A 25,823-nucleotide genomic window follows, 5' to 3' on the forward strand; every position below is an offset into this window, starting at 1 on the left:
ACAGGCAACTTTGCCGCGCTCCGTGCTTGTTGGCCACCGAAAATGAACCAGAAATGATGCACTTTGCGCGACCTCTTGTCACCCTTCTGTAAAAAGCTAACTCATTTTGTGTTTCTGTAGCAGAAAATAATCGTACATTAATTACCTCCCCACCGGCTATTCTTCAAAACACAAAAAAAAAAAAAAAAAAAAAAAACATTGGTGAATCACACTGTGGGGAGGCATGGGCTTGGTATCGCCTGTCATATCAAAGGGACGGCTCTGTTGTAATGGAGAATTCCAGCCTAGGGGCAACAGAAGCTACTTTAAACTTTAAGACGACAGTTTATTTATTTTACTTTATTGTTTAGACTGCACCTGTTTTAAAACAATACATTATTTGTGACACCAAATAAATTATTCATCTCTTTGAAGTAATTATGCTAAATGAATATATGTAGTAAATGTTACAATATGTAACAGGCTGTCACATTATAGTACAGTTTAATAAATGTTTTATGATGGGGAAGTTTGTTATTGCAATTAATTAATGATAACAAAAATACAACAAAGCAAACAGAATCTAAAATTCAGGACAAAAAAATAAGAGCTTCAATTGTGTTCATAATGATCTACCTGAGCACCATTCATAAACATTTATTAACAATGTGTTAGCTTGCAGTGTTTCTTCTTTTGATTTAGAAATATACTATATACTATGCCATTGATAACTCCTAATTTAGATGTAATACTGTACATATGATATACTGTTAATGTTCAAAAAAATCTATCAAGTGTAAAATTGAAGCAATTGATTTTGACGTCTGGGATTCAGAGGCTCTAGCTGGTACAAAGCTGTGTCTGAAGATAACATTTTATATGATTACATTCTATTTGAAATGTAAGTTTTAGCATAAGTTTATGTGAAGCACTTTGCTCACATGTAATGATAATTACACATTTGTAAGTAAGTATCTTGTTGGGGTTATTAGCTCTATCCTAATCCCTGCACGGCTAACAATGGCTCATTTATATAACAATTTACATTAAACTAGGATTTTCAAAGAAATCAAAGGACTAATAATTTTCTGGAAGCCAATACTTAGGTTTTAATTAACAAACACATGGTAAAAAGAGTGTAAAAAAGGCTCACACACTGTACAGTGATCAATGAAACAAATGATTACTTACAAAATAATAGCAACTGTCCATCTAGCTAATCATTCATACTATAAGGCACAAAAATGCCGATAAACAGAAATGTTTCCTCATGTTTGGAAAATTATTATTCTGCACTTTCTTTCCAGCCTTCCTGATGTCATCATTTTATGCACCATAACACAGCAAAATGAGACTTGACTTTTATTCCAGTTCTTGATGCTCTAAGATTATTGTGGAAAATATTCCGACGCACACACTGGAGAGCAACACACTTAGCTGAAGCAGTTGGTGCACTAGTGTCCCAGTCCACATTATTAGGTACGTACAGCATCTGGCTTGAGGAACAGTCTGCTGTGCCAGTAGTCCGGGTTGTCAAATGATGAGCTGCTGCCAGGCTCCCCCATGCCTGCGCACACCTTGATGTATTCCCCGATCCCTGCACACCTGCCGCTGCCCACCTCCCCCTTCACTGGGAGGTTCTGGTAGTCTGCCTGCCGCCACCCACTGGGTATTCCTTCAAATGTAGCCATATCCTCATACTCGTTCTGTCCCTCATCTGTAACCACATCTGGCTTGTGCAAACTACTGACATTCCCCTGAAGTGTTTGTTGTTTATTTGTGTGATGGCACTCCTTTGCATCGCCTAATTGACCCTCCTCTTCCTGGCATGTTTCATCTGGTTCTGCTGCAGATGTTTCACGTCTCTCCTGTGGCAGCGCCTCGTCCTCTGTGGAGTCAGAGCGTCTAATGTCCATGTATTCATACCTGCCTTTCCCCTGAGGTACCTGCATGCAGTCCTCCACATCTTGGATCTGTTTCTCTAAACTAAACTGATATTTCTCTGTGAAGTCTACCATATTGTCCCCACAGTTCTCATTTACCGGCTGATTCTCTGCGACCGGAACCAGTGTTAAGGTGTCGTCATGGGCAGGTAATATAGTGACGACAGTTGGAGAAGGCGGTGTTTGATGAACCAGTGAATATGTATCCCCCAGCAAGGAGTTGTCGTCTTTAGTCGAGCAAAGAACAGTATCTGATTTGTGGTTCATCACCTCATACTCCAGGACTAAATTTTTCACCCTGGTTGATCCTGGGGTGACTTTGCAAGCTGGGAGTCATGACACAAGCAAAGAGAATACTGTATGTGTCATTGATGTGAATCAAATCATGTCCATTGTATAGAGTTTGTATATTACCTCTTTCTGGAGTGCTAGGTGATCCGGGAAGGACATAACCATAGTGGTCTACCACCTTCTCCTCTTCCTTTTCGCCTGATGTCCACACCTTGTATGTGGATGGACTTGAAGCTGTTGAGAGTTTCCGTAACCTGCTGGTTACGGAAACATGAGGGGCAGCCCTTTCAGAGCCAAGCAGGGTCCTGTGAGAAGCACCAGTCCTGAAGCCTTCCTCACGCAGCTCTACCTCCCTGACACTGCCCCTGACTTCTGACCTCTCTGGCAGCGTTCGCACCGAGCTCCGGCGGGACCTCTGGAAGCGCAACTTAAAAAGAAAAAAGAGATCGATGCAAGACTTGAAGGTAAAATGAACATATCAACACATTTTCATGAGACTGTAAGAAAAAAAAGTTGAGCATTATACTGTAGATACTCTGATTAATAAATAATCCTTGATAATAAATAATAATAATTTATTTTATTTTATTTTTATATTTGTTTCCCAAAACAACCCAAAAACTGTGTCTGTGTCTGTTTTTCAGTTATTTTGTCTCTCTCCAAAATACTGGGTGGATTGTATTTGGTACAACCATTTACTAAATTCTCCTGTGTGTGTGTGTGCGTGCATCACACCTGGAGGACACCTTCTACAGGACTTGGAGTCATTGGCAGGTATCCAGCAGGTCCGGCCTGAGAGGCACCACTCTACAATTTAGTACAGAACATGCTTAATTAACTAGTTTATCAGTTAGTGTAGTAAGTCCACATTAAAATACAGTATGTTCAATTACCCTGTACGAATTAATCCTCGAACGAGAGAGACTCCACGATGGAGAATGTTGTAGAGGAGGTGTGGAGAAACCTTCCTCCATTGCGTCCTCATCTTCATCCACCAAGTCTGGGTCAAGTAGCCCTCGCTCAGAATCTCTGCGATGGACATCTCGCGAGGCATTGTCCTCCCCCTCCAGCTGCATTATAAAACCGACATGAAATTTGAGGGTCCCATCGATTCAAAGTAGGTGTCAATCAAATGATGAGCGTCTCACCTTGATGACGAGGTATCTGGGTGGGTCTCTTGCCATGCGTGTAAAGTCACTTGCCAACTCTTTGAAGGTGGGCCTAATATTTTCATCAATCATCCAACCTGAAGAGGAAACAGCTCTGTCTCGCATCCTGTACGCACGATTGTATGCAGTTTTGTGGCACTCACATTTGACCATGACCATGTAGACGTCTATGGTGCAGATGTGAGGTTGTGACAGACGTTCGCCTTTCTCCAACAGACACGGCACTTCCTGTGCCTGTGCCGACCCATAAGGCTCTGCCCCAAAAGACATCATCTCCCACACTGTCACTCCTGTGTGAGAGAGAGAAATTTAAGTGCCTGTAAAGTGAAAATAAATGTCTTCTAAATTTGACACACCACAGAGAAGAGTGGTAACAACCCTACCACATTTGAATGATTTAAAAATATTTAAAAGTATATAATAAGTCTTCAAAATCGTGAAAAAAAAAAATCCGCTCTCAAACGTTCTGGCCATGTCCATTGAATTGCGCTGAAACCACAACTGAGTACTACATATAGTAGTTCTGTATTTTCACATTTCTAGCAATCTCCAATATTGTATCATGTATTTCGAAAGAATTCTCTGAATTAACTTTTTACAGGTTCGATAGTACTCAAAATTCCAGAATTTCCCAATCACGCATCTCACCGTAACTCCACACATCACTTTGATGAGTGTATCTTCGAAACAAGATACTTTCAAGAGCCATCCATTTGATCGGAGTCTGCATAAAGACATAAATAGCAGACAGTGTAATGCAGTTACTAGATGGGAAAAATGGATGAGAAACTCACAACAACCTTGGTGTTAGTGTAGACATATTTCTTTTCGTCAGGATAAAGGAGATCTGCTACAGCGTAGTCCGAAATCTGGACCTGGTAGTTGTTCTTTAGTAGGATGTTGCGTGCCGCCAGGTTCCTGTGTACCACACAGTGTTCCTCCAGGTAGTACATACCCTGGAATAAAAACATGTCACGACTGTGCACTCAGGCTAGCTACAGTATGTGGAATCTATGTGCACTTACTTTTGCTATTTGCACACACCAGTTGAGCAGGCGCTGGGGGCCCAGGCTGTTCTTGTGCTGCCTGATGTGCTCCAGTAAGGAGCCCAGTGAACTGAGCTGAGTGACCAGCTGCAGACTGGACCCCAGACAGATGCCCAAAAGTCTCACAATGTAGGGATGGTCCAGGCTGCCCATGGACAGCATGTGCTGTAGGGCGCATGGAGATACCATATATGTTTGACTCCAACAGTGATTCATCATTTTGCCAGTGTTGCTGAAACTGACATCTGATTCTCACATCAGTTATCTCAGTGAAGGTCTGACGGCCTGAGCTGTCCTGGATGGTCTTGATGGCCACCGGGATCTTCACTGTCTCTCCTCCTGGAGTCCAAAACCCCTTTAAAGTGGAAACATGGAGCTGCTATAACAGACTCTACATTCATCACGTTACTCCAAAAGACAAGCAGTCGATTAATACCTTGTGGACTGTGCCAAAAACACCAGAACCAAGGACTTTGAGCTTTTTTAGTTCAGATGGTTTCAGGATGTGGGCATAAGCCTTGGTTCCTTTCTCGCCAGGACCCAGTGGCTCAAAACTCTACCAAGACACAAGAATAATCCTCGCATCAGTGTGTGTGTGTATATATGTGTGTGTATATATATATATATATATATATATATATATATATATATATATATATATATATATACACACATATATATGGCAGTTCATAGGACTGACTCACCTCTCCGCTCTCTAGATACCTCCTCATGGCTCTCTTGCGGCGGATGGCCAGGCCTCGGTGGTACAGTAGGCCCAGGAAAAACAACACCAGGCAGAATATCAGGCCAGCTGGCACACCTAAGGCAATGCCTGTGATCTGGCCACTTCAGAGCGAAGGAGACGGTGAGATGATAGGGTGGAGATGTGGGGCAAAAAGGTCAGAAATAGTACAAAATAAAGTTGGATAGTGATGTCATGAGAAGGAGACCAGATATGATAAAACACATGTTCTTGTGGGTATCACACAGCTGCAGCAGAGTTACACTGAACTCAAAGAGTAGCCCACATTATGCATGCTTTCACAGAGAAACATCTATTTTTACATAATAAAGTCCAATAGTACACCCAAGATAATAATGATCCGTTTGACTTTGTAACAAAGGTGTGAATTTAATCTTTATTATTGTGGTTATAGTTTCCTCTGCTGCAGAACTGCTCTGTCTGAACCCAAGAGATGTTTGTAATTATTTATGTTACTTATTTATGTTACAAAATATTTAACACAACCCTCAGTTTGATTATCTTCCAGCCACAACAACATGTGATTGGTGTCACATTTTCAGTATTGATGTTTTATCTGTAATCATCATCCCTCATTTGACAATGAAAAGGAAGTGTATTAAAGTAGTTTCATATACAGGATGTACCAGCGGGGGGGGGGGGGGGGGGGGGGGGGGGGGGTGGAACGTACCTGCTAGCTGCTAGTCTGACAGTTTCTAAGCAATCACTGAGTCCTGGACCTGAGCATCTGGAATATACATACATATGTTTTGTATAAGGATACCTACAGTATATATGCGTAGTATGTGTAAGGGAGTGCTTATGATATGTATTAAATAAACCTCATTGAGTCCTGTCTTACCCTTGGGTGCAATTGTGGTGACATGGTTCACAGTGACCTTCCTTGTTGGGATATTTGAAGATGAGCCCCTTCTGCCCATCATTCACCCCAGCAGGGCACGAAGACATGCAGTATGGACCGTCTCGTAGGTTGGCGCACACCGCACATTCATATGCACCCTAAAAGAAAGAGCAGTGGGAGAAGTGACAAAATAAAAAAGTTGGAAACCCAGTGCAATAAAACGCTTTTGTGTGTAATGAAGGTTTGGGGAATTTTCCAGAAGACTGGTTTGAAAACACTGATTTTGTTATGATAACAAATTAGAATTGTATTTACAACTCTGAGTTCAATCCATCATCATGCATGAACCACAAGTGTGTTTAGTTAGTTCCCTTTCAGTTTTCAAGTTGTTTTTGGCAAAGATGAAAAGCATGATGATAGATACCAGAAATGGAACACAAGAGATACATGAGGAAAGGGTGTAGCTTCATTACTGACATTAATTCTTCTTTTCTCTTTTTTTTTTTTTTTTAACCAAGGATGTGCCCATGTAAACATATTTATAATACACTATGGAAACATTTATACTACATGACTCAATTCTAACAATACATACTGTATGACAATGAAACGGCAGTATGTGACAGTATCACGCTGCAAACACCTGTCCTCTCTTTATTCAGTCTCTATTAGCTGTCTTCAATGGAGCAATTGTACTTATTTTGGTTTTCTTATGCAATGGTTAACTTATTTTAAAATACCATGACAATTTAATGTTACTTAAAACATTGCCTGCAGATTTATGAAGGAGAGTCTCTTAGTTGAGCCTCGAAAAAAAATGATTAAACCTTATTTCGTAAGGGGAAAATATATGGTTGTAAAATTAGAACAATGTGGAAGTCAGCCAGTGTTGCAGAACAAATTGAAGGATCCACTGTATCTACTCTAGCTTTTCAGTTGCTGCAGAAATGGATAGAAGTGACTACCGGCCCTGTGCAGCTGGCCTTCCCATGCAGATGTTTACACTCTGAATGACACGCAACACATTCTCCGTCAGCGCTCGCAAATTCTCTTGAAGATCTGTAGACCCAAAAGTCAGAATTAGGTAGTCAGGTCAAATAATAATATCCTGTCCTAAGAATCATACACTACTCACAAAACACTTTTGGGGAGTAGTGTATACTTTGTATACAGTATACTGACCCAGTATAAAAATGACAGCTGTCCACACATGTGCCATTTCGGCTGTAATTCCTACAGGAGAGACAATGGTCTGGTCCTGGGCCCCAGCAACCGGAGTTTGAACACAGCGGGTCACACACATGGCCATCAGCAACTGTTACAATTAAGGCAAAGAGTTAGAAAAGCACAAGCACTTTATTAAAAGTTAATCAAGTGAGATAGAACAAGGCAACGAGACCCATGCAGCCGACCTCACCGCATTCTGCCAGTGGCCTGTTGCTGTTGATGCTGTTGACTCGGACCCGACGCCCCCTGAACAGCTTTGCCCAGTTCACAGTGTGGTGGTAGCACAGCTCGGCGTTCTGACTGATGTAAACGCTCCCGTCGCTGATCTCTCTGAGAGAGCGTAGACCCAGCGAAGTGATGGTGGAGATCCGCATCACCATCAGGGAAAAACGCCTGGAATTGACAGGTTGACAGCAGTTCCCCTTCCATCAAATGTTTATTTTTCATTTTTATCATTTTTGATGTATTTTTATCTAGTTTGCAAGATCATTTGGGCTGAAAATACCCAGAAAGTCAGGTGGCAGGGCCAAGCATTAGAGGAGGGGACGTGCCACGTGGTTGATGAGAGGAGGACATTTTAAGAAACGCGTCCCATTCAATCACAAGGTAACCCGGCTTCATTTTGTGCACGTTTTGCGACAGTGACCGCAGTCACTATTAGAGGTCAAAAGAGAAAAAAGAAAAGTCGCGGCCCGGGTTTAGCCTGCCGACCATTCCAACGTCTATTACTCGGTTCTTTTATTCTGGTCAACGTGATTCTTCAATGATTGGGCCGGATAAAAAGTTGAACAATTTATTCGGAAATACAGTCAAACAAAGACTGCTTCCTATTGTGACGTCGTGCAGTCTCGGACCAATCCTAGCTTCCCCTCGGTGTCTGGGTACGTTCAGAAATTCAGTCTGACGCTCTCACTGCGCCCTGAGATTGCAGTACTCAGAGACATTTTCTATAACTTTACAAATGAACGTGTTGGCTATTGGCAGGGATACGGGGTCCATCAGTACATCCGCCATATTGAATGTGTCAGTTCTGCTTGTATCGAACGGCACACTCCAACAACGCGCCAGGTTTATGAAGGTTCCGGAGAGCAGAGAGCGAGCCCTGAGTGAATTTCCCAAAGTACTCTGTGTTGATATTTTGTGCTTTTGTTGTGTCGGTGCGACTAAGTGTAATGCAAGTACTGTATATGTTCATAAGGAGCTCTTGGTTTGTATCTGTAAGTATCAAACAAAAAATAAACAAAAAAAAAGGTGGATACAGTGTTGTGTAAGCATGCAGCCACTAATTACTATCATTACATTTAACATTATAAATATAGATTGATGGAAGGTGACATTTGAAGATACGGAATGTTGTGAGACTTTTTGTGGCTTCCCATAAGAATTATGTAGAACATAATGCAAAAATAAGAGCTGCAGTATATGATGACGTGAGTACCACAAATCATACCATGTGTTACATAGACATAGAACACATAGAAACACCCCTAGACATAAAAGCAGATGATCTAAACAGTACTTACTTGTAAAGTGACCTCCCTTGAATGGTGGTGAGACTCGAAAAAACTGACAAATCATTGAGCTCCTTTGGCCACGACTGGATGTTTAGAATATCTGATAATTACACACAGACATCAGTTTAAGGATATCAGAGACAGTATTGTTTATATTCAGAATGCATCACTTTTAAGATGATGAAAAGCACTTGCTCAAAGCAGCGCATGTTAAGAAACAGTGTACCTGTTATCTCTCTTACAGTGCGGAACACTTCCAGCTTTTGAGCATCCAGAGGTGGGATCTTCTTAAAGTCATCCCTGATAAAGCCAAACCGAAACACTATAAGCTCCACCATCTTGAATTAAAATGAATCTGTTTATTTTGATGTGGCATTAAAAAAGAAGAAGAAAACAACAACAACAAAAACATCCTAATAGAAAAAGTAAATGAAACAATAATTGCAACAAATGGGGGGAAAAAAAACAAAAAAACTGAAAATTTGTACAATAAAAATAAAACTGCACATCCAAAAAGGAGTGAGAAGAAGAAAATTGTATCTTGTATGGGTTATTTACAGTACCTGATACAGGGTAGAGCCACAATTCTGAAATATATGCAAATGAATTTGTTCAAATCTGTTTTCTGAGTAATTTCCTTAGTTTTGCTCTGTCTGACTTCCTGTTCCTGGTAGTAATACATTCCAATGTATTACTTAGCTCATAGGGAAGTTATGATAGAGTCCTATGAAACTGTCAGCTTTGGAACAACCTAACAAGCTATTCTGTTTGAAAATGAGAAGAAAAAAAACTCTTCAAAAACTCCATTGGCTCCTATTAACTCAGTGCAACACTACAAGGTGTGTCAAAAAGGTTCCTGGACTGGTGTCATAAAAGATATATTTATACCCAAACTGCAAACCATGTGCTTTCCCTTCAATGTGGGCCAGACCATGAAGCAGCACTCCTACAAAGAGATCCCACAGAATCTGACTGGTTAAAAGAGCGAGAAGAAGCAAGAGTTGTGGCATGACAAACTCATGAATGCCGGAAAAATCCTTCCAGGAGTGCATGGAGGCATGGCAGAGAAGGCTAGGAAAGTGTGTTAGACTCCAAATTGATTACTTTGAAGGGGGAAACTTGCGGTTTGTCGCTGGGATTTAAAATATACTGTATATCTTTTGCGACACCAGTACTGGAACTTCTCAGGCACACCTCATACGAAGCCCTCTCCATCACCTAGAAAGGGCTCCGTAACCTGGGTCTCGATTTACTGAGTTGAACTCCTCCACCGTCACACGCACACAGTCCCGCAGACTCAAAAAAAGATCACTGATATGAACATACTGGATGTACTTGCACTGCGTCCATGAGATGCATTGGGACATACCCGAGAATCCCTGTGACCAAGAAATGAAGACTTCCTTGGATTTTGGTGCAGTTGATGAAGCTGTCAATGTTACTGGAGTCCACAGTCTGCCTGTGTTCTGCACCTGTGCCTTCACACACTGTCAGGATACAGAAAAACACAATTAGAAGATTACCACCCTTTTTGACCCCGAGGTAATGTGAGTATTAATCAGTGTTGAACCTTTAGGGCAGAGTCCAGTACATGGCTCACAACGTCTGTGCCCGGCTCTCTCCACCTCCATTTTGTCTGAAGGACAGACACTCACACAGGAGCTACCATCCACCACAAAATGAGCTACAAGTAGCAGCATTTGACACGAAAAGGGCAAAATGAAGATGAGACAAAATAAGACAAATAATGATGGATTTGGCGTTAGGTGTATGTACCACAGTGCACTCACTGGGGCACTGAGAGACACAAATGGATCCATATTGATATTTGGCATTTGGGTTGGTCTCCATCTGAAACGTCTGCTTGTTATAGATGAGAGCTTGTGGACACTGAGGCACGCAGGCTCCAGAGTCGTTGAAATGGCGACATGCCTACGCACATACATGAATGAAATGAAAGTAGAGGTATTGTTTTGACATTGATGTGGAGTAAAATAGAGGTATTTTTAACATACTCTTATTTAGCTACATTTGAGGATCTAAACAGACCTTTTCATAATGTTTGAGTGCCATGTTTGAGTGCCAGGGTACTTCATGGTGGAAAATAGTGATTGACTACCACTGACTTGAACTCAAAATGATGACAAAATCTTGTTATGTTTGGGGTTGCAAAAGGTTTAGGTATTTTTTGACTACCTTAGAAAAAAGTAAAATTAATCCAGCAGAAACTGTAAAAATCAAGTGAATGTCGTAAGGGGTCAGGTGCAGTGTGAGCTGGGCAGTGGCCGAAGGCGGGGACCTTGGCGATCCGATCCCCGGCTACAGAAGTTGGCTCTAGGGTTGTGGAATGTCACCTCTATGGCAGGGAAGGAGCCCAAGCTGGTGTGTGATGTTGACAAGTTCCGACTAGATATAGTCGGGCTCGCCTCCACACACGGCTTGGGCTCTGGTACCAGTCCTCTTGAGAGGGGTTGGACTCTTTTCCACTCTGGAGTTGGGCACGGTGAGATACTTATTGCCCCCCGGCTCGGCGCCTGTACGTTGGGGTTCACCCCGGTGGACGAGAGGGTAGCCTCCCTCCGCCTTTGGGTGGGGGGACGGGTCCTGACTGTTGTTTGTGCCTATGCACCAAACAGCAGTTCAGAGTACCCACACTTTTTGGAGTCCTTAGAGGGGGTGCTGGAGAGTGCTCCTGCTGGGGACTCCATTGTTCTGCTTGGGGACATCAAGGCTCACGTGGGCAATGACAGTGTGACCTGGAAAGGTGTGATTGGGAGGAACGCCCCCCACCCCGATCAGAACCCGAGTGGTGTTCTGTTATTGGACTTATGTGCACTTGGTACCAGGACACCTTAGGTCACCGTTTGATGATCGACTTTGTGGTTGTGTCATCGGACTTGCGGCCGCATCTTTTGGACACTCGGGTGAAGAGAGGGGCGGAGCTGTCAACTGATCACCACCTGGTGGTGAGTTGGCTCCGATGGTGGGAGAAGATGCCAGTCCGACGTGGCCGGCCCAGACGTATTGTGAGGGTCTGCTGGGAACGTCTGGCAGAATCCCCTGTCAGAAGGAGTTTAAACTCCCACCTCCGGTAGAACTTCACCCACGTCCTGGGGGAGGCGGGGGACATAGAGTCTGAGTGGACCATGTTCCGCGCCTCTATTGCCGAGGCGGCCGACCGGAGCTGTGGCCGTAAGGTAGTCGGTGCCTGTCGTGGCGGCAATCCCCGAACCCGTTGGTGGACACCAGCGGTGAGGGATGCCGTCGAGGCTGAAGAAGGAGTCCTATCGGGTCTTTTTGGCCTGTGGGACTCCTGAGGCAGCTGATGGGTACAGGCTGGTCAAGTGGAATGCGGCTTTGGTGGTCGCTGAGGCAAAAACCCTGGCGTGGGCGGAGTTTGGTGAGGCCATGGAGAATGACTTCCGGGTGGCTTTGATGAAATTCTGGTCCACCATCCGGCGTCTCAGGTGGGGAAAGCAGTGCACTATCAACACTGTGTATAGTGGGGATGGGGCGCTGTTGACCTCGACTCGGGACGTTGTGAATCGGTGGGGAGAATATGTCGAAGATCTCCTCAATTCCACCGACACGCCTTCCTTTGAGGAAGCAGAGTCTGGGTTCTCTGAGGCGGGCTCTCCTATATTTGGGGTTGAGGTCACCGAGGTGGTTAAAAAGCTCCTCAGTGGCAAGGCGCCGGGGGTGGATGAAATTCGCCCGGATTTCCTAAAGGCTCTGGATGTTGTGGGGCTGTCCTGGTTGACACGCCTCTGCAACATCGCGTGGACATCGAGGACAGTGCCTCTGGATTGGCACGCTTGGGTGGTGGGGCCCCTTTTTAAGAAGGGGGACCAGAGGGTGTGTTCCAACTGCAGGGGGATCACACTCCTCAGCCTCCCTGGTAAGGTCTATTCAGGGGTGCTGGAGAGGAGGGTCCGTCGGGAAGTCGAATCTCAGATTCAGGAGGAGCAGTGTGGTTTTCATCCTGGCCGTAGAAACGTGGACCAGCTCTACACCCTCGGCAGGGTCCTTGGGTGCGGATCTTTGTATCGATCCGTTGTGGTAAAGAAGGAGCTAAGCCGAAAGATCCCGGATACAAGCGGCTGAAATGAGCTTCCTGCGCAGGGTGTCCGGGCTCTCCCTTAAATATAGGGTGAGAAGCTTGGTCGTCCGGGAAGAGCTCAGAGTAGAGCCGCTGCTCCTCCGCATTGAGAGGAGCCAGATGAGGTGGCTCGGGCATCTGTTTAGGATGCCTCCTGGACGCCTCCCTGGTGAGGTGTTCCAGGCATGTCCCACCGGGAGGAGACCCGGGGACGACCCAGGACACGCTGGAGAGACTATGTCTCCCGGCTGGCCTGGGAATGCCTCGGGATCCCCTCGGAAGAGCTAGAGGAAGTGGTTGGGGACCACTTCCGCCGACCTCGGATAAGCGGAAGACAATGAATGAATGAATGTCGTAAATAGTTGTACAGAGATGATTGCAAGGTTCGCGGTAAAGAAATAGATTGGGAACCAAACCTCAATCATCGGATTTGTGGAAGACATTTTCTCACATGTTTTTGCAAAATATTTGGTCGGGTTGTCTTAGGCAAAAATGAATGGCTAACCTTTTAGCTAAAATCAGTGCTACAACATTCATCCGAGCAAGTCAGATAATTAACTGGTCCCTTATTGATCATGTCTGAGTTCCCAACACGCCTATTTTTGAATTAACTTACATGTTGAAATTTATATTATGGCCAGTGTTCCATCTCCGTTGAAAGCAATTCACCTCACTTAAAATCTTCTTTTGGACCAACAATTTAAAGGGCAAAATCAGCATTCCAGCCATTCATCCTGTTTTCTCAATCGCTGTGCCTTGATCATATGGCATGTCAGGGTTTGTTTACTTGTGGTGCCATCTGCTTTTGCCACCCGGAAGCACAAATGACTTCATGGAGGAAAGGTTTATACTGGTCTCAGTACATTGCTGTGCAGTTTTACACCACCTCATTATGTGACTAGCTACTGTAGTATACATAAACATGGTGGCTAGCTACTGTAGTATACATACAGTAAACATGTTGCATATTGTTGAACAAGTACTGTAAAAACCCAGATTACCTTTAGCAAAGAGTCAAGAAAATTGTGGAATATTTCATAATTTAAGAAAAAGAACATACACTATGTGTTATAGTACTTTGTTTCTCTTTAAATAAAGTTAATTAGTTTGGATTTAGGTCAATTGTTTAGTTAAAATAGGCCATACTTGTGCTAAATACTTGCAACTGAGTCTTGTTGCTTTGTTTTTACAAATCTATTAATCATGAGGCAATCATGGAAAAAATGTGCATGTTTGAACTGGATGACATGTAGAAGAACAAGAAACAAGTTACAAAACAAAAACTGGCTCCAATTAGGATGTGATGAATTGTATTGATTTACTCTAATTGACTCATTGTATTTTTGCGTGGTAACAACACTTACAAAACAGTCCACGTCCAGAGGGCCTATGCATCCTGCTGCACACTCAATGTGACAGCAGTCCCTGGGGCTTGTCCCAAAACATCGACCATTACACTGCGGAGCGCACACCGTCTTGGTCACTGAAACACACGGGAGCCAAGAGTTGACCAGAGGTCAGTAACAGCTGTGTGCTGTGCCCTTTTTGGATGGAATGGAAATGCTAACGGTCACCAACAAGGCTAAAAAGAGAATGGGAGCAATTGTGCACTTACAGATCTGACACTGCTTCTCATTTGGCCCCCAGCAATAATCCCCACAAGATTTGTGGCACGGCCCTGACACAAGGACAAGGATAACTGCTACCACACAATGCACACCAATAAAACCAGTTAATTTAATTTGTTAAAAAGAGCATTCCAAACCTTTCTCCCCATTGTAGCGGATGTCAATAGGAGCATTGCTGTCTCTGATTATATCTTGCCAGTAGATCCATGGACCATAACTCAAGTATTTATTATTGATAATCTGTACTCCTCCCTCCAAAATCTCTGCAAGAAAAGACTGGACTGGTTAACTTTCAGCATTTATATTGTTGTATTGAGTTGTTTTTGTTGTTGCTGTATTGTGTGAATACACCAGGGGTGGGCAAAGTATGGCTGGACCCACCGAGTAAAACATTATAAAGAGTCCTGCCTTCCATTCATTTGGCAGGTTTTTCCCCCTAGAATTGGTTACCAAAATTGTAAATATTCATCTTGTATTTATTACGTATTTATTTCTCATTAAATAATGTGTTCATTGATTTATTGTAAATAATGAAATATTAAAAAATATGAACATAACTATATGTAAAATAATAAACTAATATTATTAAAATTAAACATTGTACATATTTATCTAAGATCATTATTAAATATTTTTGATGAATTATAATTAAATGGACTGGCACAATGGACGACTGGTTAGCATGTCTGTTTCACAGTTCTGAAAACCCGGGTTCAAATCCGGCCATGGCTGCGTGGAGTGCGTATGTTCTCCCCGTGCCTGCATGGGTTTTCTTCGGGTACTCCGGTTTCCTCCCACATTCCAATAACATGCATGGTAGGTTAATTGAAGACCAAATTGTCCGTAGGTATGAATGTGAGTGCGAATGTTTTTTTGTTTGTATGTGCCCTGCGATTGGCTGGCGACCAATTCAGTATGTATATTTTCAGTGTGAAGGCATAGCTAGCAGTATAATATGTAAATTCCTTTACATATTTTGAAACTAAAGGCCCAGTGAAATAGCATGGAATTTTGCACAATATACACAGTCTCAGCAATTTTCAGTAGAGAATATAGCATATTGCTATCTAAAAAGTGCAAAAGACTTGCTTTCTATTTGTAAATGACCAAACTGAATCTTTGAACCACATTCTTTTTCGGAAAAAAGAAAATTATTTTTCAAATGTATTGACGAGTCATTGTCCTCATTGGACTGCATTGAATCTTACTTTAACATAATTGTATGATACATTGGGAGTCCGTATTTTCTTTTTCACCATGTGTGAAAAACTGGCATTGCCTGTCTTCACCTGTCAGATTTGCAAGGCCAAGTTGCCGCAGGCCGTGGGATCCATCCTTGGGGTAGTTGAAAAAAACAGAGAGGGCAAAACGCCTTTCGTAAAGGCTGCTTCCTCTGATGACCCGCAATTGCTCGAGGGGAATTTCCTGAAAGTGACTCATGGCGATGAGCACGTAGCCAGTCACCTCACGGATTGTCTGCACAGAGGTGAAAGAGGCTCATGAAACAAAAGAGCTGCAACAGGACGGCTTGATCTACTGTGTTTTGGGTATAGTCAATAGAAGGAGAAGGAGACAAGAGCAAACTATTATCCTAGTCCATGTGATTCATCTGGACCTCGCAGGCCAATAAAGATGGACATTGTTTTCCTACCTTCAGAAAAGAGAAGTCCCAGTTGCTCTCAATCTGTGTGACCTCCAGGTTACCCATGATGATTTCACAGCTGTCATAGCGCTCCTTGATCAGGTTGTATTGATTTTCTTGAGAGCCTGTGGAGCTCAGTCCATTCTGGGTACCAAGGCAGACCACTAACACACACAAAGGAGAGATGTCAGAATGATGGGGCAAAGGTGCTGCACACCCATGCAGTTTGAGGATTCATTGCTTTGTTATGGCTTGCTCAAGGGCACTGAGACCTCTCGCAGTCAGCCCTAAGTCCCATTATGTCTCTGTGTCTTCAAAGCTCTTGTCTTCAAGCCAAGTTGTTATTGACTAAGATACTGCTGCCTCCATACGTAATAATGTATCCACGTTTGTACAGTTTACCCTGTTCAGGGGCTGTAGTGTTGACAGGGTGAATGAGGGCAATGAGTGAGACTTCACAAAAATCAGCTTTCTGAACCACTATACTATACCAATGACAGTGGTGTACAGTATGTCAAATGTAGTATGTTTGCACTCTGCAGTACAAGTATAAAATATATTTTTTTTAAAACAAACAAAACAAAACGATAGACACACAGTTCGGTGTCCCACAGGGTGCAATTTTGGGTCCCCTATTTTCTTCCATTTAACTGTTGCCATTGGGTCAGATCATCAAAAAGTTTCAATATAACATATCACTAACTAGCAACTACCGTATATTTCTCTTCCTGTCTATGTGCTATACATACATGTTAATATTAAACTCAGATCAGTAGTTTTCGCTTGAGAATGGAGATGCTCATTCATGCCTTTGCTTCCTCCCGCTTAGATTTGTTGTGAGTTCCGCTGCTGGTTGAACAATATGAAGGAGAGTAAAACAGTTTCTAGTCCATCACTTGGATACACAGAGTAGTCCAGGCCTCGGGCTGAAGGAATGAAAGGCTCATGGTCGAGGAAAAAGGGCTTCCCTCATACAAAGTTCTTATTGTGGTGAAGTTATAAATGTGGACAGTGTCTCTCCCTCTCTCTATGTCTCCCTCAGTGCAGTGACAGTAAGTCTGTGTGTGTGCATGGGGCTCTATACAATATATGTGTGGCTGAGATGAGGTTGTTGTGGTGCTGAGATCATAGCAAAAGACAAGGGCTCGTGTGTGAGTTGTCTCTGCTCACAGTGGGAAGGGAAATATCATGAACGGACACAGGCAAACCATCTCTTAGCAATGATAATTTCTGCATAAACATAATTGCATCACTCAAGCAAAGTAACAAAAGTAACTGTCATCATGGAAGGGATAGGTTTTAAAATCTACTATCTACTGTATATTGTTATATTTTAAGTAGAGCTACTTCCCATTTATTGATTGGTTTATTGTCATATAATATACACATCATCATTGATAAAACATGATTTATTTTATACACCACTTGGGCAAATGTCTTGGGAGAAGTGGCTAATATACAGTAGTTACAGTTAGAACGTCTTGATACAGCCTAAATAAATAGCATCCTGATTAATCCAACTTGCACATAAATCCATTAACGTATCATATGTGATCAATTAATAACACACTTCTCTGAAAAATAAATAAGCAGTCATTGCTATATTGCATGTTGTCTGGTTTAAAAGGACAAGTTCCCATCAGAAACACTTAAATTCTGCACAGGGGAATTTATATTGCTTCCATTCATCACGAGCAGTTTATAAAGGGATGGTTTTATAGCATGCATTAATGTGCTTGTTTAACGCTCACTAATAACAGTACTAAGAAGCTCTTAAGGAGAGCACGAATAGTGCTAGGGCGTCTGATGTAAAGAATATGAAAGAAGGTTGTTAGGTTACAGAAAAAAAAAACAGCTCACTTACCATCATGTGTTTGAGATGTTGCTTGTAGATGCCACAGTAATGTCACAGACACTGTAATGACTAGCCACTGATTCATAGTGATATTTATCCTATATTATTTAAATATCACCATATCACAGAAATACAAGTAAACCTGATGTTTACTGATGCAGAATCTTGAATTCATCCAACTTTCCTTCTTGTTGTCTCCTCAGGGGAAGTCCTGAAGTTAACGGTTAAATGTGTAAACAGCACCAGATAAACGCGGCAAATGAGTTGATGAAAACAGCCAACAAGTGGCATTTTATTTTGAGCTGGAACTTCCCTCCCAGACATGGCAATGTGATTGGCCAGGGGATGGATTTTTCCACCAATCAGAGCCCGGTGCGTCTTTTTGTTGGTTTGTTTGTTTCATTTATTGATTCCAAGGACAGCAGTGTCACTGAAAATGCAGCGTGTGTAAAATAAATACAGTAAAGAGAAAAATAATTGTACGAATAGCTGTCTTTTTGCCATGGCAAAATGTCAAACACAGACACAAATAAGTCTGTCTGTGCCTTTTTAGACTGCGTTCTGATGTGCAGTGTGTATTTAAAAGAAATAGATTGCAAAGTAAAACCTGTTTGCATCAGTGTAAACACTATGAACTCCATGCATCCCATTAATGCACAGATGTGTCTCACGCCAGCCTGCGCATATCCAAGCACTGTTGCAGTGCAGTGAGTGGCGACTCTGTTCCCCTTGTAAAGAGCAGTATTGTCCCCCTTGCAGCCTGCTTCTTAATCACTTCTTTGATGCGCACGCAGCAGCCGGCCACAATGCTCACATTGTCACATGGCCAAGTGACTACTCAACCCCATAACGTGCTTAATTTGTGAAAATAGCCTCAAAGTAGTCATGATTCCTCAATGTGACGCTGTGAGTGAAACAACTCACTGATGGGTGAACCTGAGTAACTTTTACTGACAAACTGTGAATCATGCTGAGCTAACCCTCATTGTTGCTACTTTTAAAGTCCTTTCAAAGTGGGAAAAAAAGTCTTAAAAATAATATATTTGACACACCATAGAGAAGAGTTCTTAACAATGGTGCCAAAGATGACTCATTTAAAAAAAAAAAAAGAAAAAAGAAAATCACCAATCATCGCTTTCAAATGCTGTGGGCATGCTTGCTAAATGCGCGAAATCACGCCCTGCTAAAAAATGGATGCTACTTTGTCTAGCAACTTTGTTATGTCTACACATCCCTGCATTTTTTAGCTGTTTTCCATCTACGAGCTAGCTCGCAAGCTAACAGGCTTCCAGGGCTCCTCCCTCGTGACCTTCTTGCTTGGGAAGTTCAATAATGACATTGAGATGTTCTGTAAATTGTGGAATCCTAGGAAGATGGATTTTCAGTGTGAAGGCATAGCTAGCTAGCTAACTTCACTGTCGTGGTAGAAATGGGCATAGCTATAATAACTAAATGGCTCGCAATTGCTCCAGATAACCAGTGATGCGAACAAAGGCGGTCAAGTTTTCATATAGTGGGGGAAGGGCGACTCATCAGAATCAGAATCATTTTTATTTGCCAAGTATGTGAAAAACACAGAAGGCATTAGTCTCCGGTAGTTGGAGCCGTGAGGAGTATCTGTAACATTTGCACAACCAACATTGTCCCAGATGATCGCACTACTCGTCACTTTAAACCGCATACACTCCTTGAAGTCTCAGCGCCCTTTGCAAAATGGTCATTGCACCGGACTATTGCAATATTAGTCATTCGAACTGCTCTAAGTGCTAGAGGACTCTGCATCTTTTTGCACAATTGTTTTTTGTCAATGTCTTTATGTCTCCAAAGTGTTCTGTAAATTGACTGTCTATTGTACTAGAGCGGCTCCAACTACCGGAGACAAATTCCTTGTGTGTTTTGGACATACTTGGCAAATAAAGATGATTCTGATTCTAGTACGACAACAAAAACATAGAAACACAGTCACTGAGCACTAAAATGTTACCAGTAATGTGGTAATGCCGATACATTTAAAAAATATATATTTTAAACAAAATTGGACAATTGTGCAAATGATGCAGAATCCTCTAGCAATTTAGAGCAGTTTGAAATGACTAATACAACAATAGTCTGGTACAGTGACCATTGTGCAAATGACGCAGAGACTTCAAGAAATGTATGCAGTTTAAAGTGACTAGTAGTGCAATAATATGGAACAGTGTCAATTGTGCAAATGGTGCAGATACTTCTCAAGCACATGAGTGGCAAGTATTGGTCAAAAACAGATATGCAAGTAGTACAGAGTGGCGAGACTACTACAGCGAGTGCACGAATAATCTAGAATTGGCCCGACAGAGATGTGACAATCTCAAGACAAAATTGGCAGCATGTTGCAATTTAATTGTAAGTTAACTGTTTAGGAAGTTAATGGCAAGAGGGAAGAAGCTGTTGGAATGCCTGCTAGTTTTAGTTTGCATTGTTAGATAATGCCTACCAGAGGGAAGGAGCTGGAAGAGGTGGTGACCAGGATGTAGAGTGTTCAAGAGGATTTTACATGCTCTTGTCTTAGTAATGGCAGCGTGCAAGTCCTCAAGGGTGGGTAGGGGGGCACAGACAATCTTTTCAGCAGTTTTGATTGTCCGTTGCAGTTGGAATTTGTCCTTTTTTATAGCAGCACCAAACCAGACTGTGTTGAAAGAACACAGGACTGATTCGAGTACTGCTCTGTACAACTGTCTCAGTAGCGCCTATAGCAGGCCGTGCATCCTCAGAAGCCGCAGGAAGTACATCCTCTGCTGGGCCTTTTTGAGGATGTAGCTGGAGTCCACGATCATCTCTACAGTCTTGAGGGTGTTCAGCGCCAGGTTGTGTCGGCTTCACCACAGCTTTAGCTGTTCCACTTCTTGTTGATACATCACCGTCTTTGATGAGACCGATGACTGTGGTGTTGTCTGGAAACTTCAGGAGTTTGACAGCCGAGTGCGATGAGGTGCAGTCATTCATGCAGAGCAGGGGTGTCAAAGTAAAATTCAGGGTGGGCCAAAATTAAAAATTGGGACAACGTCACAGGCCAAACTCAATATTTAATGAAAAATCACTGATGTGCATGTTTCCCTTTTCTGCAGAAATGTAGCGTTAAAGTTTATCATTGACAACAAACTTAAATTTTGCTTAAGCACTGAATCTGCAATAAACAAATTTTAATATTATAAACACAAGAAATCAAATTTGCGAAAAAAGACATCAGTGGTATTGTATAATCTGCCTCCCACCTATCTTGCAAGTTAACTGTATTCCATCTTTCGTTTGTCCATTTTTGGGAAGGGGAAGTATAAATTTGCTCGAGGAGACTGGTAGCATAGTTGCTAACGACTGCATCAGGAAGGGAAGGGGCGCTCGCCGGTCTAGAGTGATGGGCCAACACACTAGCAAAGCACTCTGGGATTTGTAATATTAGTGTGCTATATACTGGGGGGCCAGCTCTAATACACATTTAATATGGTCTTGCGGGCCAAATATAATTACATCGTGGGCCAAATTTGGCCCCAGGGCCTGAGTTTGACATATATGGTGCAGAGAGAGAAGAGCAGCGGAGAGAGGACACATCCTTGGGGCGTCCCAGTGCTGGTGGTGCGTGTAGAGGAGATGGTGTCCCCCAGCCTCACCTGCTGTGTCCTGCCCGTCAGCAAGCTGTAAATCCACTGGCAGATGGCAGGCGAGACACTGAGCTGGAGCAGCTTGGAGGAGAGGAGTTCGAAGATGATGGTGTTGAACGCAGAGCTGAAGTCCACGAAACAAGATCCTTGCATAGGTCCCCGCGCCGTCGAGGTTTTCTAGGTGGAAGTGCATTCCCATGTTGACTGCGTCATCCACATATCTATTTGCTTGGTAGGCAAACTGCAATTTAAATGATCTTCATGCTGTATCTCCACACTTCAGTTCTACATAGTTCTAAGTCTTTCCACGTTTTCAGCAGTTATCTATAAACATAATGTATATATATGTGTATGTAATAATGTATTTAGAAACAAAGCTATGATATAACATTACAGTCAAAAAGGCGAGGTCGATAATCGGAACAGGGTCTAGTCTTACTGTGAGTCTTTGACGTGGAAACAAGGAATGCTGGAACGCGATGACAAGGTACAACAAACTGGCGACTAGAAATAATGAGACACGAGGTTAAATGCAAGGGGTAATTATGGTGAACGAGGCACAGGTGGGGCAGATGCTTTCAGGAGCAGGTGTGTACGAGAAAGGGGGAAAACTACAACCGGAACACACACCCATGACAGATAAGGAGTTTTACAAAGAGAGGTATTACTGTAACAATAGGTTTATTATCAACATCAACAGAAGTCATAAATATTCTGGAGATGGTTGATCGATCTTTGTCAAAATCTACACATTGGCATTGCAAACCATGACTTTTGAAGGCAAAAATGTAATGTTCAATGACGTAGTCAGTGGCCCGATCTCAGATCAGTACAGCAAGCTTTGCAGTTACTGAAGAACACAGTGAAGGCGCTTTTGTTCAAGCACAATCAAAGATATACAGTATTATCGAGTGAATGAGACATAACGGGCACAGACCTGTTTGAGAACGTACGTGACGACCGGCGGGCGATGAGTTCGTAAAAACTTAAATATGGGCTCCTGAATTGGCTTCAATAAAGAGCGCAGTAATATTATCTTTGCAAATGAAGTCAAAGTTTCTCTTCTCCAGCAGGAGGAGACAGAGTCTGAAGAGCTTCAGGGTGACCTCTCGAGCTGCACCTACAGGGACATCTGTTGTAACCCCTTCATTTGCTACAATCCCCTGACAGACACATTAAAGTGATGATACCCACAATGTATGCAAAGCAACACAACTTAATGAGATGCAGAAAATCCAAAAACCAACAACAACAAAAAGACAGAAAATCATTGTCAGTTTGCTATTTGAAGACAGCAGAAATCAACTAAAATATGCTAATTAGGTGTGTGTTTGACTTTGACGTCCTTTTATGATTTTCTGCACTTTGAGCCGTGGTGTCAGCCAGTCACCCCGGTGGCCCCTTTCAAGACAAGCTGTGGGGGTGACTGCTGTGGCCTTTTGCAGTTATGTCTCCCTTCAAAGATTGATGAATTGATTGGGGGGCTGCTGCCAGTGTGTCTGTGCCCTGGGCGAAGGCGTCCCGGTTACGGGTGGGAATCCCAGCTATGGCATCTGCCCTGGGGCGACTATTGTAGTTGTCCTGCAGGGGGCCGAAGAGTTGGTGGCCCTGGGAGCAGCTCTGACTCACATACTGCTGTCACACCCCTGGAGACACAGTGGTACTCTCCCACACACAGACTTCTGATGAGACTCTATGGAGTGGCGCTATGTTGTGCCAAACTCCGCTTAATGACAGTTGGACAGGGCTAAAAGGACAAGCAATCGACCTGCTCCTTCTTGCATGTCCCATTCTGGGTAAATATTTTCTACAATGTATGCAAAACAATACAATATTGGTGAAGTGTTTTTTTGTTTGTTTTGTTTTTGTTTTTTAACCTGTCCCGTTCAGCTGCTTGGCCATGCAGAATGGTGCAGCTGTATGCCTTTTGTGCTGGAATAGTTTTGCTGTGCAACAGGGGAGTTTGAAAAACTTCCTCTGCTTATTTGTTATATATATTTTTTTTAATCATTCTGATGTTTATTGAAAATGCAGCCAGACAGAAAATAGCTTTAGGGGACAGACGGAAGCACAGAACAGACAATGGGAATAGGGGTTTGAACCACAGCATAGCAAAAGTTGGATAGTCTAACTATTTGAGTCAGATCATGTTCTTATTTGTGGACAGGTGAGGTCACTCGGTGAGGACATGGAACAATTAACCAATAGGACGAGGAGAGGAAATAAAAGGGCAGGGGATGACAGGATGTGGAAAATGAGCAAGGCAGTGCTACTGTTGATTTTTATAGTGTCTAAACACCTGTAAGAGCCTGTGAGTTGACATCGTATCCTGTGTTATTATTAGTGGTCCCAGCAAAAGCAATTCAATTCTATAGCATGTCTATGGAACTTTGTAGTGAATGAACACCATATCACATGCATGCTAAGTCACCTGGTTTACGGAGTTGCTGTGCCAGCACATCAAGGAATGGTGGGCCTGCACCCCCCAAGCCGCAAGGGGGGCCAAGCCAGCGAGCCCATCCCGTGGGGGACCCAGCCAGGGGGACGCCACCCACTCCCTAGGACCCAGGGCGGTCCACCATCCCAACCAAAGCATCCCGACCAGTCCCCAAGGGAGGGGCAAGGGTAACGGACCCCCCAATAGTACTTAGTACTTGAGAATAATTTGTATTATGTAGGGTTTTTCTTGTTCATTTGCTGTTCGGCATTTGCTACATGGTCAAAAGTAACCTCAACCCTATCAAGCACTTTTGGACTAAATTATAGAGGATAGTTCAAAATGCTGCAGTAAGACTCTTGACTAGGACTACAAAGTTCCATCGTATACCCCTATACCGCCCATATTGCACTGGCTCTTGGTCCACCTGTGATATGATTTTAAGGTTCTGCTACTCACACATATAATACAGTACAGTATTGCATTCCTCGGCATCTTTATATATTACTGATCTAGTGTTTCCTTATGTTCAATATGGAGTTAAATGCTCCCAACATGCTGGTATGTTGGTGACTGCGAGATCTAAAAAGAAATGGGCAGGTTCTTGAGCATTCTTGATCAGGCTCCAGTACTCTAGAATGCCCTACCCACAGAATTAAGTGTTTGGCACTGTAGAAATGTTTAAATCTCATCTCAAGACTTCTCTCTACATTCTTGCATTTGCTTAAACCACACCTAGTCTATGATTAGTCTCTTGCCCTGCGTCACCCCCTGGCATCTGGATTTTGGCCTGTTTTACTACTGCTTCCCTTCTCCCCTCCCCTTCTCCTGCTCAGAGAGAGGGCTAAATGGCTGTGAGCAAAGGGAGGCTGTTGCTGTGGAGGATTCTGCATTGTTGGACCGAAGCGGGACCTGAGGAGGACCACTTCTCTCATCTACCTGCGGCGCTTAATTTCATTTGAAAGGTATTTCTTGTTGTTTAAACTGACATTGTATAGAATCACACCATGTGATTAATGTTGCCAAATCGCGATCCATTGCACCCTGGTCATCTTTGTGAAATGTGGTCTTGTGAAGCCCTTTGTTTTGTGATTAAGGGCTGTATATACTGTAAATAAACTTGACTTGATTTGACAAGAACAAAGCTGGTCTCCCTGTTCCGACGTCAGTTGTTTTTTGCTCATACTTTTCATCTTCTGCAGGGAGAATTGCAGATGCCTTCAGATTTTCTACAAACCGTACAATTAAAAAGTCAGACATATTTTGTTGAATATATGACAATTAATTGTTCCGACATGCTGGAGTTGTGATGTAACAAATTGGGACCATGGGCAACATCATACAGATTTTATACACCCACTCAAAAGATACTGCAGTGTCACAAACTTTAATATGCAAAACCATGCGAAAAAAGTAGAGGGATATTGAAATTGTTTGGTGGTAAATCTTCTGATTGAAACACTGTGGTGCAAAACTATATCCAAATTAACAAAAGTGACTGATAGGTGAGATGAAGACATGTCAATTCCCTTTAATGATCAGGCGCTGAGGAGGCAGAAGTATTGAAATTATGAAAACACTCTATGCTGTCATTCTTTATAATTCATGTATGTATTGTTTTATATAATCTATGTAAAATCTGCTGATCATGACAAAATGTGTTGTTAAAAGAAATGAGACATCAAAGTGGACAAACTTGCTTGTTAAGTAGAACTCAATCACGGCAATGTATGGCCATATCAACAATGCTCGTC

At 42.7% G+C, this 25,823-nt stretch overlaps 1 protein-coding gene across 1 annotated transcript; it reads right to left on the minus strand.

Moving 5' to 3' along the window:
• Positions 1-1,151: 1,151 nt before the first annotated feature.
• On the minus strand, positions 1,152-18,122 carry erbb3b (erb-b2 receptor tyrosine kinase 3b). Its single transcript, XM_061675863.1, has 28 exons — positions 18,007-18,122; positions 16,152-16,306; positions 15,790-15,976; positions 14,638-14,763; positions 14,488-14,550; positions 14,237-14,355; positions 10,564-10,705; positions 10,344-10,457; positions 10,143-10,260; positions 9,000-9,073; positions 8,783-8,873; positions 7,450-7,652; positions 7,215-7,347; positions 6,998-7,091; positions 6,033-6,190; positions 5,862-5,918; positions 5,133-5,274; positions 4,865-4,984; positions 4,685-4,783; positions 4,408-4,593; positions 4,183-4,338; positions 4,031-4,106; positions 3,526-3,672; positions 3,362-3,459; positions 3,107-3,283; positions 2,949-3,020; positions 2,337-2,640; positions 1,152-2,248 (listed from the first exon to the last, which is right to left on the minus strand). The coding sequence occupies exons 1-28, from the start codon at positions 18,080-18,082 to the stop codon at positions 1,455-1,457; spliced, it is 4,281 nt and encodes a 1,426-aa protein (XP_061531847.1). The 5' UTR covers positions 18,083-18,122; the 3' UTR covers positions 1,152-1,454.
• Between the last annotated feature and the right edge of the window lie 7,701 nt (positions 18,123-25,823).

Source organism: Phycodurus eques, chromosome 1 (genome assembly GCF_024500275.1).
Source record: "Phycodurus eques isolate BA_2022a chromosome 1, UOR_Pequ_1.1, whole genome shotgun sequence".
Classification (NCBI taxonomy): domain Eukaryota; kingdom Metazoa; phylum Chordata; class Actinopteri; order Syngnathiformes; family Syngnathidae; genus Phycodurus; species Phycodurus eques.